The 21,495-nt window shown below is 40.8% G+C and overlaps 1 protein-coding gene across 1 annotated transcript; it reads left to right on the forward strand.

The window, feature by feature from the left end:
• Positions 1-10,700: 10,700 nt before the first annotated feature.
• On the forward strand, positions 10,701-14,317 carry arid6 (AT-rich interaction domain 6). Its single transcript, XM_034095529.2, has 5 exons — positions 10,701-10,845; positions 11,340-11,392; positions 11,727-11,824; positions 11,918-12,059; positions 12,696-14,317. Exons 1-5 carry the CDS (start codon positions 10,701-10,703, stop codon positions 14,172-14,174), a joined length of 1,917 nt encoding a protein of 638 aa, XP_033951420.1. The 3' UTR covers positions 14,175-14,317.
• Positions 14,318-21,495: the final 7,178 nt, after the last annotated feature.

Genomic DNA, 21,495 nt, shown 5'->3' on the forward strand with positions numbered 1-21,495 from the left:
TTTCTCACTGGATGAGTTTCAGGCGTACCGATTATACTGGAGCACCAACTAACGTTCATGACTTCAGCATGGGACTTCAAACAACAACAAACCACGGTGAACAATAGTCAAACATGAACGAACAAGCTGATGAGACCGCTTTGGTCGGCCCCGTGGATGGGACATTTTGTTTTAAAAAATGGACGGATGGAAGCATCGACAAGAGCACGGTTGTGTGCAAATTATGCAAAATATAATTTGCATATCACCGCAGCACATCTAGCCTAAAGTATCACCTAAATGCAAAGCATGTAGCAGCTAGCGTGGACGTTAGCCCGACTCCGAGTGCAAGGAACCACACCCTGACCCAACCCACACTCAACCAGATGACTGGTTTCAGGGCCAGGATAAGTAAGTCCACGTCTGAGAAAATAACCAAGTCCCTGGCTCACTGGATTTGGGCTCGACATTAAGGACTGCCCGATGGCCCGGGGCCATCTAGTATTTAGCTCGGGCAATGAAGCCTCACCTGCTGGTTGCCCGATCGGGCAATCTATTATGCCAGTATCATGCAGCTCGCGGATCCAGTAATGAGTGACCCGACAGTAAAACTAAACATATCTATAACTCGTTTAGGTAGTTTGAGAGGTAATTAAAATAGCTACGTGTGATAACCTGAAGTGTGTGTTTTGTTCCGCTCACCACTGCATGTGGTTATGCAGAGCTGCTGTCGAGTCTCGACTCGTCAGCAGCAGCTGATCTCTCTCTCCCGTCAGATTAGACTTCACTCGCGTTTATGTCCATATCGATCAGATCCAGCTAGTTCTAGCTAATGATATGACTACCTGCTTATTAAAAGACAACTACACAATAAGTGTCGCTATGCAACTGGATGAGGCCACAAAGTATAGCGCAGCATTATGCATTTGTTTACATGCCCACCGGAACCCCAAGGCATTACCAACAGATCAACGCACAATCAACCCACACAGGACATCTCTTTCTCCACATCAAGTGTTAGACATTAGAGTTGACTATTCTTGTCTGTCACATACTCTTGTCTGTCACATAAGTGGCGCAACTGAAGCGGTATTGCTCTAAAGGGAAATTATTTTGACCGAAGATATTTAGATTTGCCGGCTAACGGGAACTCTGACGTGTGCTTCGCGGATGCGCTCGGCTCCTCTCGACTGCTGCTCGGGTCTGCTCGGTCAGCTTCCGGATGAGGAGGCATTCGTTCGACCAACTTACAGTAGTTAACATTACACATTTTTAACAGGGGCCATAATAGTGTAAATAATGTTTGTTTTGGCAGTTACAACTGAATGTAATGTTTTCTACTTTTTTCCATCTGGGAAGGCATTTGCCTTCATCAGATGGAAAGTGTTTTGACCAACAACTTAAGTATTTCTTATAGCTATGCAGGGCATGCAAGCGAGCAAACACAAACAAGAACAAACAAACAAGTGAAATGAAGAATACAATTGAAATTGTACAATATAATATTGTGGTGGTTCATCTTATAATTCAGTCTAGAGAATGCACCAGACAGCATCTAAGACCTGCAAAAATCTAAATGTTCTAGGGGGACGGAGGCCCCCCAAACCCTTCGTGCCATTTCGTCCGCGTGCATTTTTCAAGGCACTCTCTATTGGGCTCAGGGCCATCTGTAAATTAGCTTAGATGGCCCACAGGGCCATCTCCCAAAATCCTTAATGTCATGCACTTGGCAGTGTGCGAAAAAGTACACATCCCACCGTCCGGGACGTGTTATTTACAATATCGGACAAGTAGATCTTTCAATTGACTTGTCCGGCGGACAAGTGACGTTTTTCGCCCCGATTTATTGACAAATTATTGATAAATTCAGTTTACAAAAGGCAGAACTCATTCGCAAATTGTCCGTGTCCGCCATTGTTCGTTTAGAAATGTTAGTTTCGGTTCTGCTTGTCGATTCCTAAGGAAATGCATCTCGCCGCTTTCTGTACAGTTAGACGGGGGCGGGGCGGAGGGGGTGGGAAGTGTAGTACAGTGCCAGGGTTGGGAAGCAAAACTCGGTTCCGAGTAGGAACAAATAACAATTGTCCGGTCCCGGGATTAATAAGAGTTGTGAGGACAGGAGGCCGAGCCCCGCGGACTGCAGCTCTCTCTCTCTATGCTCCGTATCAGTTGATCGCTGCACGGTGCAGCTCAGCGTCTCTCTCTCTCTCTTTCTACACACAGCGCATCCGCTGCCTGTTTAACAGCCTCATCTTTGTCAAACTTTCTATGTTCTTTCTCCAACACGTAATGAAGGTTATTAAGCGTTTTAGCTCCTGTGTTGTTAATATTGACCGCCATTTCCTTTATGAAGTGAAGCAGCCTCCCTGTCTGTGTCCTCGCGCTGTCCTCACATCCCCGGACCCCCAGACTCGGAGGAGCACAGGGATGTCAGTATTGTTTATGAAGCAGGGTATAGAAAGTACATTATTGAAATGCTATTTATACTATTTATTTACTTTTACAAACAGCGAGTAGCTGGGCAGCTGCAATACTATTGCAGGACATGTGTAAACATGCAAGCTCTTTGAGTTGTAGAAAAGCGCTAGGCCTATAGGCTATAAATATAATAATAATAATAATAATAATAACTTTATTTGTATAGCACCTTTCATACAGGGGATTGCAGTTCAAAGTGCTTTACATCAGTAACAAATAAGACATAAAATCAGTGTAAAACAAGCAGCAAGAGCAAAGCATAAAGTGGGATAAAATAATTAAAAATAAAAACATGGGGAATAAAACATAGAGAAATAGTGCAATGTCAATCACAGAGAATAGTGCAGTATAATAGTGTAAAATCAGTAAAAATGCTTTGGTAAAGAGATAGGTTTTAAGCTGGTGACCTCTAATAGACCTGCATCTGATGATCGCAGTGTTCTGGCAGGTGTGTAGTTAATTAGAGAGTCAGCAATGTAGCTGGGTCCTTGTCCATTTTGAGCTTTGTATATGAGGAGAAGCACCTTCAAATCAATTCTAAAAGTTACAGGAAGCCAGTGTAGAGTAGCTAAGACAGGACTAACGTGTTCCCTCCTTTTGGTATTCGTAAGTAGTCTAGCTGCAGAGTTTTGAATGAGCTGGAGTCTTTGTACATTCTCAAACTGCACCACTTAGAACTAACTAAACAATGCAGAGATTATTTTTATATAATTGTATTCAATAACCGTAAGAAATTAAACAGTATGAAGTGATTTGTAAATAGGAATACAGATTTGACTTAATGTTTTCATAAATATATTTTTCTCCCAGTTTGTCATGGGACTTATTTTTACCCTCTCAAAGAACCGGAATCAAGAACCGAAAATAACCGGAATCGAAAAGCAGAACCGGAATCGTTCAAATCCAAACGATACCCAACCCTATGTGTGATGCAGTCAAATCTTACCGCTCACTTACGTTAGCGGTGTTGTAAAAACCGTAAAATACGATGACGAAGAAGAAGATTCCAGTGGCCCCAATTTTTGTCCATTCTGGACAAGTGAAAAATGTATTCGGACAAGTAAATTGCCAAACTCACTTGTCCATGGACAAGTACTCTCTAAAAACTTGTTCTCACACTGCTTGGACTGTAGACCACTTGGAGTAAAATCCATGTGAAAATTGCTTCTCACTGTTCTCAGGTCAAATATGTATATTTAATAAAAAATGCGATTAATTTCGATTAATTAATTACAAAGCCTCTAATTTATTAGTTTAATTTTTTTAATCGAGTCCCGGCTCTAATATATATATATATATAGATATATATACGGACACCTTGTATTGTTGTTACTATCAGTACAGCCGCAGCGCCACTTTCCGAACAGGAAATGCACGCAAATACAAAATAAAATCGTACTGACACTTATTATCTATATAGATATATATTTATTTATTTATATAAATACGACATCTTGTATTTTAGTTACACCCGCTAGACAACAGTGGAAGGTTAGAGAAACAACCGTGTTTGCCGGGTGCACCGCTGCGGGACCCGTGGGACCCCTGGACGGTGCGTCATATCGGTTGGCCCGGGAAGGAAGAGACACGCAGAGTGGGGGAAGTCCCCCACCCCAACGCAGCACACCCTCCCGGCCATCAGAGTCGAACCCGCAGTTCGGAGGAACCGACCGCCAGAGCACCGGCACTAGGCCGGGCCGGCGCGGAGGCCATCCTACAGTGGGTCGCGTTTGCCATTCGATCATTGAGAGGAGAGGAGAAAAATGCAACACAAATTGTCAAAATCCGTTAATATATGGATGAGTGGGGGGGGGGCTGGACACAGGCCGTGGGGCGACACCCGAGACCGGGCAATGTCCCCGGCAGAAACCGGGTGAAATAGCCTAAAGGCGGGCAGAGTCCCCTGTCAACTCCCGTTACATTCCTCCATGGTGTCATTTGCACGGTGGGCGGACTCATCACCTCCGTGATGAGTCTCCATTGTGATTTGAAAACTTCCATCAAACGAGTCCTTCGGTGGGCGGGAAAAAAACCGCGTCAAAATCGTCACTTCCTGTACTGACAGTGGAGGTGTCCTGAGAGTGGAGGTCTGCACCGGAACTGTCCTGAGAGTGGAGGTCTGCAGGCAGGCTCCCATGGCTTTTGGCTGCACCCCCTGAGCAAAATGACTTCCCGCGGCTATGAATATGTCTGTATTCATCCAATCTGATTTCAACCATTGTGTTTTTGCAATATAAAAATGTGCAAATTAGGACAAATTTAAGTTAAAACCTTATCAATGGAAAATACCACAGTGGGTATCAGAGAAGCTTAAACTTAGTACAACTTTGATCTCTGAAATATTTATTTTGTGATTCATTCACAATTAAATAAACAGATCTCCAAATGTCAGATTTGTTCTCTCATTGAGGGTTAAACAGCCCGTTTTCTTCAGGCTCTTTATGCCAACATTTATTTTCCTGCATGGATTTTTGAAAACAATGGCAACTATTGTTTTAACAAATCCATGTCAGGTCACAGACTAAAACTCCCCATGTAATCCATCAATTTGAGTTAATGCCAAACACATTCTTCAAACGTTAATGATGATTGTACAGGTGTGTGTTCACCATACACATTTTCTATCATTTCCAAAGCTCCACATTTACATTCGGAGGAATTAGTGATGAAATACTTCTAATTTTGCCTTTAAAATGGCAACTGGCCTATTTTCAGGGCAGATCTTTAACATGTGATAGCAGGAGCAGCACAGGTGCAGTGAGTTAACATTGATGTGCTGGATCCACAGAGTCCATTAGTCATGCAATTATTCACACCTGCAGCGACCCTGCTTCTATTAAAGTTATAACTGCTTGAAAGGGACGCAGTTGCAGTACACAAATCAGATTTTGCGCCAGTGAAATTAATAAATCAAGAGATTAATGCAGACGTCAGTTGGGAATTGCTTAAGAAAACATGCAGCATATGTAACTGTGAATAAATGTCTCTGTACTATTATGTATATGCCGTTATTGAATCAATTACAATAAGATGACCTTATTCAGAATGTAAAGAGCAGGGTGTTGAAATGTTACTTTGTTGTTTTTGAACAGAACAAAGGAAGGACATTCATGTAATGTCGATACCAATACGCGTTGTCTCTCCGGAGTGATGATGTAGTGGGATTAGAGACACAATGCAGAGGTATTTGCTGACACAACTTTAAGCTCTCAAATGATCTAGGTGTTGTATTGTAACAGTGTTGTTCATGTGTATCATAGTTGCTGGCATGTAGCAACGTGGCATTAGCACCATGGGGTAAAAGTCAGGGCAGGAATCACATTCTGCTAAAGGTCTGTTTTTACTCAGCAGACTTCCCTGTCTTGAATCAAATTGCAGGAAATACTTGCGTAAACCTGTTTCTTTGTGCGTTGTGCTTGTACAGTCGTGTGCTGCGATCCTGAAATATGACATTACAATCTTCTTCCATTCCTTTATCAGCACAGAAAGTGAAGCCTTTTACTTACAGTTGTTAGTTAATTCATTTTAAAGCTGCATTAAACCTGCGTGGATCATCTGAGAAAGTGATCTGACTATCAGACTCAAATCAAATGCCAAATACTCATTGTTCTTTGCCAGTAAAGCATTTGGCTGGCTGTCATTGAATGATTGACGTTGTTTTCTGGGTGTGGTTTTATACAAGCTACCATTGTCTGTCCTTTAAACCAAACCCTGAGCCACAATGGTCAAACACTGCAGGCACGCTACGGACTAGCTCCTGCTGCAGATGAAATCAAAGTTGTTCAAATGTTAAGGTGTTTTGAATAACTTAAATCAGAATCCAGAAGAAACCATCAGCAACTTGGAAAACTCAGAACCGTAAACAATAGAATAACAGAGACATGCACAGATCACTATCAAACCAACACACGAGACACACATGTTCATTAAAAGGTTTCTTCTTTAGGGGCAGAACGTTTTGGTCAGCTAATATCGGCTGTGAAGCAATTCCTTAGCTGTTTGGTTGATTTTGGCTAGAGTTACGACCATTACCCTTTTCTGACTAACATTGCAACAAATCCTTTTACAAAGGTTGGCATATTTTATAAGTTATTTGGTGTTAAGCAACACGAACAATAACTGCGGAACCTGTTTCGACATCAAAAGGACTTGGTTAGGTTTTTAAAAAGCATTGTGGTTCGGGTTAAAACAACTACGAAACCGTTTCTGTTATTGTCACAATCAAGCCTTTTTGACTTGTGATTTCACACTGGATGTGAAGAGCAGCTCGTCACCATTTAGCTTTGGACCTGTCCCGGCTCAGGATCATGTGGGTTATAAAGGAGCAGATTAAGTGTGTTAATGTTGAACTGTTACACTATGCATTATAAGTACGGACCATGTTAGAGCATTACAGCGCTGCCAGGAGTTTATTTTTCAGGGGCTACTGCCCACAGGTGGTCTTCATCTCTCATCTCACCAAAGTTAGCCATGGAGTGCCACAGGGCTCAGTGCTCGGACCTATTTTGTTCACATTATATATGCTTCCGTTAGGCAATATTATAAGGAATCATTCTGTAAACTTTCATTGTTATGCGGATGATACTCAACTATATTTATCAATCAAGCCTGATGAAATTAATCATCTAAATAAAATTCAAGACTGCCTTAAGGACTTAAAAACGTGGATGACCTTAAACTTTTTGATGTTAAACACGACCAAAACTGAAGTTATTGTACTTGGCCCGAAGAATCTACGAAACAAATTATCTAAAGACATACTAACTATGGATGGCATTAATTTGGCCTCCAGTGAGACCGTAAGGAATCTTGGTGTTATATTTGATCAGGATTTATCCTTTAACGCCCACATAAAATCAATTTGAAGGACCGCCTACCTCCTACCAGAGTTAGGAAAAGGGACCACATTACTCCTGTTCTGGCTGCCTTACACTGGCTCCCTATAGAACACAGGATAGAATTTAAAATTCTTCTTCTCGCCTACAAAGCCCTTAATGGGCAGGCGCCATCTTACCTTAAAGAACTCATTATACCCTACTGTCCTACTAGGGCATTGCGTTCCAAGAATGCAGGGTTGTTGGTTGTTCCTAGAATCTTTAAAAGTACAATGGGAGCCAGAGCCTTTTCTTATCAAGCTCCACATTTGTGGAATCAGCTTCCAGTTTGTGTTCGGGCGGCAGACACCCTATCCGTTTTTAAGAGTGCGCTTAAGACCTTCCTTTTTGATAAAGCTTATAGTTAGGGCTGATTAGATTCAGCCCCTAGTTTTGCTGATATAGGCTTAGTTTGTCGGGGGACATCTTACTTCTTCCTTCTCTCTGTCTGTACCCGTGTACTCTCATGTTCCGATTAACCCAGCTTCCCCAAATGTCTTTCTTTTTGGTGTCTATATACGCTGGGATCCGGAGTCATGGATGATCCTGCGGTCCTGTGTCCTGGATCGCGAGCGCTGGATCTTGAGTCGTGGCTGTGGTCCTGGATCATAGGTCCTGGATGGATATCCTCGTGGATTCATCTTCCTATTATACACACATGCATTTCCAAACATTTGGACTACCTATGTTGCAAATGTATTATCTTTTCAATTTACACACGGCATCTATTGCACGTCTGTCCGTCCTGGGAGAGGGATCCCTCCTCTGTTGCTCTCCCTGAGGTTTCTCCCATGTTTCCCTTTAAACTGGGTTTTCTTTGGAAGTGTTTCCTTGTACGATGTGAGGGTCTAAGGACAGAGGGTGTCGTATTGTCATACTGATATTCTGTACACACTGTGAAGACCACTGAGACAAATGTAACATTTGTGATATTGGGCTATATAAATAAACATTGATTGATTGATTGATTGATTGATTGATTGATTGATTGATCATCTCATCTTCATCCTCATTTCTGCATTTCATGGTGACAGGATATCTTCTCTTTGAAATCGCTCGGCTTAATTTGACACAAACAAACTGAATAAAAGCTTTATTACTGCAGCTAAATATGTGTTACTTAACCTAATAGAAGATATTATGGCAGTTGGGGGTGTTATTGAAAAGAAAAATAATGTATAATAGCTTCTCTCTTTGTAGCTGGCTGACCTCTTTATTCGATCACACGTCGCACAGGGAACTGTTGCTCCCAAGTAGAAAACAAAGCCACTTGCATTTGAGGCACATGCATCAGCTTTCAGTCCAACCTTTAAGTATTGTGTACTAAATAACAAAGTAGTTGTGTTGCTTTGCTGTTTTCAGATTCTACATGTCTTGTAATCAGATGACTGAACTGGTACGATACGGGAACACCGCAGGATGAGTCATGACATGGAATTGCAGTCAACCAAAACTGAGCAGGATCAACAAAACCTGTACTCATTTGCCTTTCATCCAATATGGAGTTAGTTATGGGTTTTCTAATGTCAGTGGCACACCCAGAGATCATCCTGGACCTGAACTAGATTGTTGACAGATGTTTTGGTCCAATTAAAACACCCTACTGTATCCAAGATATATAAGGAGTGTACACCGTCGTCTCCTAATGATAATTATAGAATACAGTAGCAGTCTTATTCATTTATAATCTGAATTCACGCCCTTATTTAATTGTTTAATAAAACCGAATGTTGAAAGAATGCAGTTCACCACCCAGTTGATTCATTCTAATAAACTGGTTAAGAAGGAATTTGATAATGTCATCGCTTTGTACCATTTGGGCGGTTACCCAACATGTAGACAACATTAATCGCCCCCTTTCTTGTCTGATTAATATAATTGACATTAAAAGGTCACTGAGCTCTGATGGAGCAATGGAAATAATTGTTCTTCCAAATGGAATGATGACTCATAACCTCATTAAGGTTAGATGAAAGACTTGACGGTCATGCATATTTTGAGTTTGCTTGATTATAGTTATAGAAACAGGAGACTTAACCCTAAGGCAATTGTAAAACAAATGGGGATAATTATTATAATTGAATAATTATGAAAGCTGAAAAACTGCATGCTCAACCACCTGCATGCAATGTGTCCCAGCCACTGAGTATTATTAGTCAGCCATCAAAATCTCATATCTGCTGCATTGTTCTGGCATACAATTCTGCTATGCGCACATCTACTGATCAGCTGAGAGCAACAGATACATTTTTGCTTTGAAATATGGATCCTAAATCGCAAAATAACAAAGCTGACTTATTTGAACAATACCCCCTGTTATTTCGATATGATATCATATTGTTCTCACCATAATAAACATTTGCAGGAAACAGTTTTTGGGTATTTGCTTAACAACAGGTTCAACTGGTCGGACGACAGCAATCTCAGCAGGAAGACGTTGGAGAAACACCCCTCTGTCAGTTACCCACGTTGTCACGTAGAAACAAGGGACAGGTGACTGACGCGACATTCAAAAGGGCCTGCAGTGATTTGTAGTTCCTTTTACAACACTGGAGGGACCAGCGACCTGTACACTCCTCAAGGCCATGCGATAATATAACCCATGCTTATTCTCCCAATGGAAACACCGGTAAGGAACATTTCAAACATGAAAATCAAGAATAGATTGACTGTGATTTTATTGAATTTATACTATTCGTGTTCTAGATTTAAAAATATGGTGCTCACATTTGCTATCCTGCCTTTTCCATCCAACTCTGGGTACTGTTGTTGTTTTACAATAAGCTGTTGTTATATTGGTTAACATGCATTGGACCTGCAGAAGCTAAAGTACAATCAGCATTACTGCTTTATTAGGAAAATAAGGATCATATGCAACTCTTTATATCTATTGGTAACATGATTGTAGTAAACTACAACATTGAATGATGAAGTATAAGATAACAAAAACTCTAAACTACAACTAGAAAGGGGCAAACCATTATTTGTAATTATTCCAAGTGTCACAATACCTATACTGACTTATATATAATACAAACCAATGGAAGCTAAGGTATCAATGGTATGTTGTTGTCTCAAGAGACCGGGTTGACTCAACTGAAGCGAATACAAACATGGGATAAAACTTTGATAAATGGTCAAAACCATGGATGTGTTTGAGTATCATCCGTCAAGATGATGGGACCTCCAGACAGTCAGGCATTGTCCCCAGAGAATCTCAGGTATCGGAGGTGTGTTTGGTCCAGTATGTTTAAATCACATTTTAAGAGGACAGACAGAAATAGGATTGTTAAATACAAACTATTAAGTATTACTTGGCTTCAGTTCAATCATAGTGTGTGCTCCATTTGTCCTCAGGCACACATGGAAATGGCACAACGAGAGATCCTAGAGCAGCGGACTAAAGGTCCAGCGGAGAAGATCACAGAGGAGACATTCCTTAAAGATCTCTACCTGTTCATGAAGAAGAGAGATACTCCCATAGAGAGGATCCCCAACCTAGGCTTCAAACAAAGTATGTATTATCAATCTTTATCACATGTTGGGACCCACGCTGATTCATGTATTTGACTTGTTTTTAGTAACAACAATGTCCTGTTATTTAATAATTGCATGGTATTATGAATGTAGTGATTTACCTGCCTACTTCATAAACTAATAATTCATTTTTTGAGAATAGAAATTCAGATTTATAACCATTAGTCAAATAACTGAATAGTTAATTGACGTCAAATCATTTTCACTTGTTTTATATAACTAAGATTACATTTCTTGAAGCACATTCCTCAATCTTCTGAAATCTGAAAAAGATATGCCATTGTAAATGTTATAATTGTAGTTGCACAGACTTTGTTCAGAGAAAACAAACAGTTTAAACACTTAACCTTGAACGGAACTGCATTTTCTGATTTGATAGAATAATAATCAATTATTTGATCAATAGAGTTCTGAAATCGCTACATAAATAATAAAGTGTGTTGACTAGTATCTTTTGTCTCTTTTTTCCAGTTGATCTATTTCTGATGGTCAAGGTTGTCAGAGCGATGGGCGGCTACCGCCAGGTAATTACATATATATCTATGTATTTCTATTAGCGATAGCACTGTTGGGTACATGTGGGTTAGGCATATCTGTCGCCACGTGAACTTTTTCATTTCTCAAAATGTTAGGGTTAGGTAGTAAAGATTTTGAAAACAAACAAAAAAAGTCGGGACAGATAACCCACAAGTACCCGTTGTTGATACAGCATTGGGGTTGCTTAGCAGTTGCTAGGCCAAATGTTAGTATTGCTTGGTTTTGGTAACAAAATAACTGGGAATTTATTTAGTCATTGTGATATATTGAAATATAACAGTCACAAAAGTATCAGCCACTGACCACCGTGCCCTCTGCCAGGTGATGACCCAGCAGCTGTGGAAACAGGTGTATAACTCTCTGGGAGGAAACCCCCGGAGCACGAGCGCAGCCACGTGCACCCGCAGACACTACGAGAAGTAAGTCTGACAACGGGAGTGTGTTAGTGAGTGTGCTAAGAGGCTTAGAAGCTTAGAAAAAGGTTTTATCTGATCAATGTGTTGTTTGTGCAGGCTGCTTCTGCCGTACGAGTGCCACCTGACAGGCATCTTGGTGAACGTGGTGCCCCGTAACCAGCCGAAGCACTTCCACTTCACCAGCGAGGACAGCCCGAGGCCGGTCAAACGCAAACTGACATCCGTACCTCTGCACCAGGTGGGTGGTGTTCACACTCCAAAAAGATACAAGAGACATAGTTTCTCAGAAAATATGAATTCAATAAATATAAGTTAGCAATATGTAAACGAAGTAAAAACATAGTTATATCCTGAAGTTACTGCTGTGTCCTGAATGCATGTTAAATGGTATATTTTGTGAATTCTTCTGAATAATGTGGTTCTGATGCAAGTATTTAAGATTTTTTTCACATATTCCTATTGGTTAAACCTGTTCTCTTTTATAAAAATAGAACAATACATTAAAGCAAATGTGTAATTGTAATGCTGTAAAATATGCTTATTTGCTAAGTATGTAGCTTAAACCAGCTCCCGATTAGCCTTTGGAGTGAAATAGCTAGCAACTACTAACAACTAACAGCTTTTATAAATTCACTAGCAAACACTTTCTTTTTTTTAATCAGTACAGTTGTAATAATATAGTAACCAGTGGCGAAAAAGTCCAGCACATACTATTACTCACTTAAACCCAATATGTGTAGGCAGATTTGGTTTGGTTTGGATGAACCAGCTCGAGATGTGTTCCCATATTTGTATCTACCTCTTGGAAAACAAATTGAATAAGATTATTCCCAAATGTTCCTCCAACCTCTAACACACCCTATCTTTCCAACAGAACCCACCTACCCTCCATTCACACCCTCGTGAGAGTGTCTTCCCTCTGTCGCCCCGCTACCCTCCCTACCATCACCCAAGCCACGCAGTCCTCCCCCCCTACGTCCCCGTCTCTTCCCCGGTGTTGACACTACACAGCTCCCCACCCCCCAAGCCCTGGTTCCCTTTCCCTACGTCTCACCTGAACCCGACAGAAAAAGAGAAGGAGCCGCTGGAGCCGCTGGAGCCGCTGGAGCCGCTGGAGCCGCTGGAGCCGCTGGAGCCGCTGGAGCCGCTGGAGCCGCTGGAGCAGCTAGAGCCGCTGGAGCAGCTGGAGCAGCTAGAGCCGCTGGAGCAGCTGGAGCAGCTAGAGCCGCTGGAGCAGCTGCGCTTCCTGGCAGATCGGTACAAGACCACATATAGCCTGTCTGAGCCTTGGGACCTCAGTCCTTTTGGAACTTTGGATAAAGCACCGAGGCGGGAAACCTACAGAAACCCCGCCTCATCGTTCAGCCCACCTTCATCCAGCAAAACCCCAAAGTTTCTGAACAAGCCCTCCCCTCTGTACACTCCTCGTAGCTTGCAGGTGATGATAAATTATGGAGCTGAGACACAAGATGGCGAGGCAAGTTTTGGAGATACATCATATCCAGAGAAAGCTAGAGAGGCATATGTCAATCAAAAAGCTCGAACAGCCTCAGGCAGCCCCACTGCCCCAACACTGAGGACAGATGAAGGCGTCTCAACTATGGCACAGAGGTCCAGCTCTCCAAAAAGAGAAGTAACGATCCGTCCGAAAGAAGAGAGAGAAGCGAGTCCAGAAGTAAGGGAGCTCGATTTCACTGATTTACCTCCTGGTCTCCCTCGAGAGAATGGAGGAAAAATGGAAATTGAGGTACCACTGTCTGTGTTTCATAAGTGGCTCAAGCTGTGTGGGTCCTCAGTCAGGATGCATGGACCCCCGCAGGAGGAGCGAAGGAAATGTCCCCACACAGAGGGGGGCCCTACTAATATGGCATCAAACGTGAATCACGAACACAGCAACTCTTCAGGTGAAGCTGAGGATCTGACGCTGACGCGAAAGAATTTCCCGAGCCCCAACCAGAGTACCGGAAATCACCACAAAACAAGCCAAGATCATTTCACCAACTACAATCCTCAGCATTCAGATATCCTGAGAAGAGCAGCCAGCCAGGGTGTGTTTGGTCAGCGGGAAATTAACAAGTCATCCAGCTCCAGACCCACACATTACTGGGATGCCTTTGACAAAGAGACCCAGGCTGCCACCCTCCCAGTGAATATTGACCCTAGTCCCCGCACAGTGCAGCGAGACTATGCCACCTCCATATCCTGTAATGAAGACACAGTGCAGGGGGGGGGGGAGAAGTCAGACACGGGGTTAGCAGCTATGCTCATGATGAATTCACCCTCTAATCCTCTGCTGCAGTTCACCACTGAAGAAGTGCAGAAGCTGAAGAAAATCCTCTCAAGGTCATTGTGAACATCAGTCCAGATGCGACAACACCACGTTAAAGCTCACATATTGTTATTTCGTATACTGTATTTAATAACATACGTGTTTACTCAATACTATGGAAGTTTAAAAAAAACTAACAATCATCTGATGTGTAATAATTCATTCATAAGCAGAGATAGATTTGAAGAAAAATGCCCACTCTTGAAAAAAATGTCTACATGAATATATATACTGTCATTGTATTGTAAATCTAATTTCAATAAATAAATGAAGGTTATGTCTCAATTGTTGATTGGCTGATTCTGCATTAATACTTTTATTTTGAGATAGGAAGGAAGGAATACGTGCAGTTTGACTCAACACAAAACTAAAGATCAGACTCAATTGGGCTTTAATTGTCTAAGTTTTGTTTTTATTTGTTTATCATACCAACATATATTTTATGTGGCGCTTACTATTATGTTATTGCCCTGTCTATAATCGTCTTTATTGTTAATCTCTCGAATACGTAGTGTAGGGAATCTTCAGGCGTGAAAATAAAATGGACATCCCATCATTGTGACTAAAACAACAACAACAACAACAACAACAACAACAACAACCCTGTAATCACTATTATTGCTGGTTCATTGTTCTATCAAAAATGTTCACATTCTTTACAGGGTTTGTTTCCCTAATCCGTTTACCTTTTTAAAGACTTTATATTAGGGATGTCCCGATCACCTTTTTTTGCTCCCGATCCGATTCCGATCATTTGATTTTGACAATCTGCCGATACCGATTTTTCCCGATCCGATCTTTATGCAATGCATTAAGAGAAAAAAAGGTAACAGATAACGGCTGGTCATCCAACGCGATGAATTCAGCTATCTTGGCTGTTATTTTTTTGGCCTTTTCACTGTTGTTTCAGTGCTGTTACCTGAGTGGCCGCTGCGTACTGGTCGTGTTGTTGTTGGTATTTGTTTCTCAGGTAGCGTATTAGATTGGTCGTGTTGAACGTAGCTCTGTTCTTTCCACCACGCGGAACCTCTGCCTTGCAAACATTGCATCTGGCTGTTACACTGCCTTCGCTTTCAATTTTATAATACTTCCAAACTCCTGACATTTTCTCTGTCCCGAGTCACCAGCTGAACGTAGCCTCTCGTTAGCTTACTGCTACTATTAGACACTGCGCCCTGCCCATCTGTTGCCAGATTTCAGAGAAATAAGCAACCAGGTCTGAAAACAAGCCCAAAGAAAGCAACACATACATGATGTTGTGTAATTTTAAACCAAAACTAAATCCTCACGATGACTTTAAGACGTGAACATGGTCCTTTTTGTTTTGTAACATTAAATAAAATAAAAATATTTTATAAAAAAAATAAAAAATAATCCCGATCCCCGATTTTTTTCTCCCGATTCCGATCTTTTGAAAATCACGTGATCGGCTCCGATCCCCGATCACGTGATCGGATCGGGACATCTCTACTTTATATGCAAAGCAGTTGTTTCCTGATACAAAGATATTGTTGATAAGTAATCCAGTTGGAACATGTTAAGGCAGGTGTGTTTTCATTGCTTCACTCAGAAGCCTCTGTGTGGATTTTTTTTTTTAGTTCCAGAAGTCACACAGATTAAGTAGGCGCAGAACAAGCATCAGACCTTTATTTAGAACTATGAAGCCCTTATGACAATATGGAGCTTGCATGTTGCAAAGAGCGGAATAATCAATGTTATATTCAGGTGAAATAATAAAGAGATCAATGTTTAGCAATGATTAAACTCAGGGTTTTATGTCTGCTTTTTATTTGTAATAATATTTCTGGTTGGTTAAACAGTTCAGATTCAGAGAGTTGATATGAAAATTGAAAAAAGATGATATTAAAGTTGTTTGCTATCTGCCAAAAAACCGAGAGAAGAAGAAGTCAACTGGTTTGCCAACGGACAATTTACACCGAAGAAGAAGAAGCGAACATTTCTGGCTGGTGAAATTTAGAGTATCAGATTACATGCGATGTCTGACTCTGAGAATTTAGTAGTTTGCCTTATAGTCCTTCTCCTCCATTTTCTTCCTCTTCTCGAGTAGTCAGTGTGGTGCTGTTGCTTTGGTCTGGATCTCTGGATCTGTGAGCTAACCACGCCCCGTTCATTTGCATATAAGGAATGGAAATGTCTCATCATGAAATACAAGTCACCTGAAATAAATAAATGCGTCATTATGAAATACAAGTCATCTGAAATAAATAAATATGTCATTATGAAATACGAGTCTCTTGAAATAAATAAATGTGTCATTATGAAATACAGGTCTCTTGAAATAAATAAATATGTCATTATGAAATAAAAGTCTCTTGAAATAAATAAATACATTATTTGTGTTATTTATTTATTTATTTAATTGTTGGCTTAAATGGCATTCCATAGAATACCTTCACGGAGTGCGTCGATGCGCAAGCTGTCATCCAAAGAACAGGAGGGTTTAGCTAGGGCCTCACTGCAATCTTTAAAGGTCATTTTCTCAAAATGAGTTTTTTCTTCTACTCTGAGTCCGAAATTTCCACTTCAGTTGCACTTACATACACCAAACCTTCCAGTTATATTCCTATCAATATTATGAAGGCTTTTACAGAAGGGTTTGTTCATATCATTCATAGCCTGAATTATATAAGATGTTATACCTAGAAACATGGCGAAAATTGATATTTTAGGGCTGTTGACAGTATTTTCTGATGTATGGAGTGATAAAAAGAGATATCCAAAATCCCTTCTGTAAAAGCCTTAGATGCTAATATGACTACAAAATGAAACGAGAATTTTGAACCTGGCTTTATCCAAAGTTCAGATTTCGGTTCCTGAAATGTATTAAAATATGCGCAAATGTAATGAGATAATGGATAAATTGCATATTTAGAAAACTTGTAATATAAGAAACAATTGCCTTATTGTAGGTAATTAACTGGAAATTTACTGAAATTACCCTATTCACCTGGGGTGTCTCACTGTTAGGCTCAATAAACCATAGACCTAATCACTTAGCAACAGCTGCACATGCCCACATGCTAACTATGGGTCTTACAAACCTACATAACATTACAAATAGTCAGAAAATATTATTTACAATATTAATAAAACTATGAATTCAATTTTAACTGATTGACAAGGCAAAACACTGCACAGCGGCAGCAGCATTAAAGGAAAAATATCGTCTTACCTCCAAATGTAGCCTGGGGTGGCACTAATGAAGACCCTCATTAGAGCAGATACATCCACACTGTCCAAAATGTTACTATGGACATGCATTAAAGTCAGATGTGTCAGTCTCTTCTGTGTCATATTACTCTAGTTGTATAGGTGGTGGGCTTAGAAGTAGCTGGTGGTCCACTCTTTTTATTGGGTTGTTTGTTGGAGAAAAAAAATCCAAAATCCTTTTTTGCGCCATTCTAGAAAGTTGTCACTCTGCAGTGTGTGTGTGTCGCGTCAATTACGTCATTCTCCCACGACCTACGACCTAGATGACTCGGATTTTATTTATTTGGAAAATAAATTCAAGCCACCTGATACAAATATATACTATGACTATTATATGCTACTGTATACAGCTAATTTTATTTTAAGTACAATCATAACTATTTTATGAAGTTTAATCATTTTTATTTAGGTGAGCCTCATCCCAATACCCCTCCTCGACTCCTCCTTCCCCTCACTCGCTTACCTTCCTTGCATCTTAGCTCCGCCTCCGTAAGATGCGAGCGAGGGACACGAGGAGGTGACGCGAGGACAGAGGAGTCCTCAGGTATTAATTGGGATGTCCTCGTTCACTGAAACGTCACTCTTAAACGACGTCTGTTAATGATGACATGTGCACAGCTGTATCCCCTCTCATCTGGCTTAACTGAATAACCCCTTAGAACCGGCCCATTTGTTGTTAAATATTTATTTAAATGAATGAATCTTTCTCTTGTTAGTCAAGGAATTCAATGATGGTTGGTCCTGCTTTTGTGTTCCGTTTTGGTGTAAAATGTAGCCTACATTTAAATAAAAATATAATTATAGTAATGTGAAAGCCTTTTAGAAATGAATTGCACATAATAATTCCCACAGAGCTGTGAGCACTTATACATTTATGTGACGCTTTTCCACTCATCTTGGTTTTCCTCTGTTGAAATCGACCAGCTGTGAAGGTGGGGGCGGGGCTTTTATGCGAGTAGTGAAAACACTTCCGCGTAGTCTGCTCGTGTGTATCCTCCCTTTCGTCTCCTCCCGCACCCCTCCTCCCGCACCCCTCCTCGACTCCTCCGTGTGCATTTCAGCTATTAGGACGTCCTTAGGGCCGCCCCTTGCCAACTTGGGGCCCCAAGCGACATTGTGAGATGAGGCCCCCCCCCGCCCAAACGACAGGAGTGAAAAAATGTTTTACAAAGATAATTCCTGTTTATTATTATTATCAACACAGTTACTTTTTTATACAGTAAGGTAAATGGTAAATGTGCATGTATGTCGTTCAGTATGCGTTTACAGGTGAATACGTCTGCATTTCCTGCCAAATACTAGCCTCAAAAAGATTAAAATACAATTAATGCAAATAAACTTCTAATAATGATAATCATAATCAATTTAATAATACAAATAATATATTGTTTTATTATAATATAGTTGTAATATAGTCTAGACAAAACATGCTTATGACTAGGGGTGCAACAACTAATCGACTTAATCGATTAAAATCGATTACCAAATTAGTTGCCAACTAATTCAGTCGTCGATTCGTTGGTGACGTCATCACGTGCGTTTTACGCGCCGTTAAACTACAACGTTATCGGTACTGGGGACATTTAAAAAATATATGTCATGTATTATTGATACAAAAACATTATATCGCAGTCTTAGTGTGGCCAGCTCGTTTCTAATATGCAAAAAGACAAACAAATGCGTCTATGATGTATTTTCGATCAGACGAGATCTCTCTCCCTGGTCTGTGTGGGAGGGGGCGGGGCAGTATACACACACACGCGGCTGCTACATGCAGCAACACACTGCGGGGATGGCGGAGAGAACGCCGCTCCGAGGTGTTGTTAAACTTTACCCGTCTCGATGCTCGTTGCCAAAAGTGCAATAAGAGTTTAGCATGTAAGGGCGGTAACACGATCAATCTATCTAAATATTTAGCAAAAATGCTCCACATTCAGACGGAGGAATGCACCGGGTTCGACTGTCTTTCTAGCAGCTCTGTAGCCCCGTCCACGAGTAGGCTAACGTTTTCACGTCAGGTGTTATGTATGCTAGCAGCAACACACGCAGTTAACTACATTATATAAACATGGGGTAATGATTAGAGGTAACCGAGTTATTTAGTTTGTTAAAGTTTCAGCTATTCTGTTTACAGTTCTGTCATCACATTATTTATTATTTGCTAAAACACTGTTGTTTCTTTTGATGTGAAATATTATTTATTTAATTTAAATGAAAAGCCATGTTCATTTTGTTCACAATTTGTTTAGTTAATTTAATAATATGTATTTTTTAATCAAGTATTCATCTTTATTGTCTTCATTGTTAGTTTCCACATGCCTAAAACAACCTCAAGCTAAATCTAAAAGTTGATGGCTAAATAAGAGCATTTGAGAAATTGTGCAAGGCGTAATAGTCCGAATAGTCGATTAATCGTTTCATTAATCGATAGATTAATCGACTATCAAATTAGTCGTTTGTTGCAGCCCTACGACATGCTCAAAAACTGATATTTTTTAAATCTGTATTCAAACGTAGTTCCCTCTGTCAGCAATGTATCAACAACTACACACACATTGCTATCAGTATTTCATTGTGTTGTGGTTGACATGATGATGACTGTTAGGAGTTAAGGGGAGAGGCTGAGCGTCACCATGAAATGTGCAAATTGACATAAAATGAATAAAAGGGGGAAAAATGCTCCATGTTTTTTAGGCTGTAAACTTTAACTGTTATGTAAGCCAACTAGACAGACAGTTTATCACTCTTCCTCCTGTACATTAGCAGATAAAAGGCATAACAGACTTGAATGAATGGTAAATAAAGAATGCTGGAAATAACTGCATCTCCATTAGCCTATATGCTATGCAGAGACTGTCTTCTTCATGTCGTGAATTGCAGCTGATATTTTAATATGGCAATTGGCAATTTGACTTATACAACATTCACAAGTTGTACATTTGACTCATACAATAACCCACCTTCGAGTGATGCTCTGTTCTTCATGTTTTGTTTTTTGCGCCGGACTGAAACTGTCTTTTCACCGACATCTCTTCACCTGCACTAGTGGCCGTATCAAAGCCGTGATTGGTCAGATGTCGATACATTGCAACGGTGTCGGGTTACAGACGTACTCCCCTTGTCACCTCCCACTCTCACTCTCGCGGGTGGTGCGCGGAGAACTGAGCGGAGAACTGCACACAGCAGCTGAGGCCCTCTGGGCGGGGCCCCCTGCGCAAGGCGGGCCCCAGCCTGCGTGATTGGCCTGTAGGGAGGGGCGGCCCTGGACGTCCTTCAAAATGGCGTGTCTTGATCGATTTCCGGGTCAAGTCCCGGAGGAGGGGAAGAGAGGAGTCGAGGAGGGGTATTGGGATGAGGCTATTGTCACTCAGTTTTTCAAATGTACACCACTCGCAAACAGGGGGTGCTGCAGCACCCCCAGCAGCCCTACTTCCCGCGGCTATGGACATATTCATAAAACAGCTCAATTAATCAAGCCCCAAACGAGTTGCATTGCACCTGAGTGTATTGTAATTATCGCAGCAGTACCTGACACACAGCTAGGAGGTTTTTAAAGGAGTTAACACTGGCAGTAATAAGCAGGTTGGTGATTGGTGAGACCTTGAATCACGCATTGTCTGAACTTAAAGTCACTGCTGAACAGTTGTTGCATGCACACATTGATTCATCCCAATTGTCATTTCCTCTGACAGTGTTGTGGTATTTAAACCAAGGGCTACAAATATAGCCTGTCACAAAACAATGTTTCCTCTAATAAAACACCATTTTTATGACCAACCAAAAAGAAGATGTCACTGTAAATTATTGTTTTTGCCATATCATGTATCATTATATATTTAGCAGTAAAACATTAAATATTAAATATATATATATATATATATATAATCTCTGGGAGCCAATTAAACCTGGAGTTCCTGTAGTTCATAGCAGTAAACATACATGTAACTGCACACAGACATATTGGACCTTCAGTCAGTGGACAGGTTACAATAACAGTAGCCATGGAAACAATTGCTTGCTGTATTTAATCATTTTGTAACTACTGCTGGCCTTTATCTGTGAATGCTGAAAAGAGAAATACAATGTAACATATCGGAACACAAAAGATGTCTGT

Source organism: Pseudochaenichthys georgianus, chromosome 12, assembly GCF_902827115.2.
Source record: "Pseudochaenichthys georgianus chromosome 12, fPseGeo1.2, whole genome shotgun sequence".
Lineage (NCBI taxonomy): Eukaryota > Metazoa > Chordata > Actinopteri > Perciformes > Channichthyidae > Pseudochaenichthys > Pseudochaenichthys georgianus.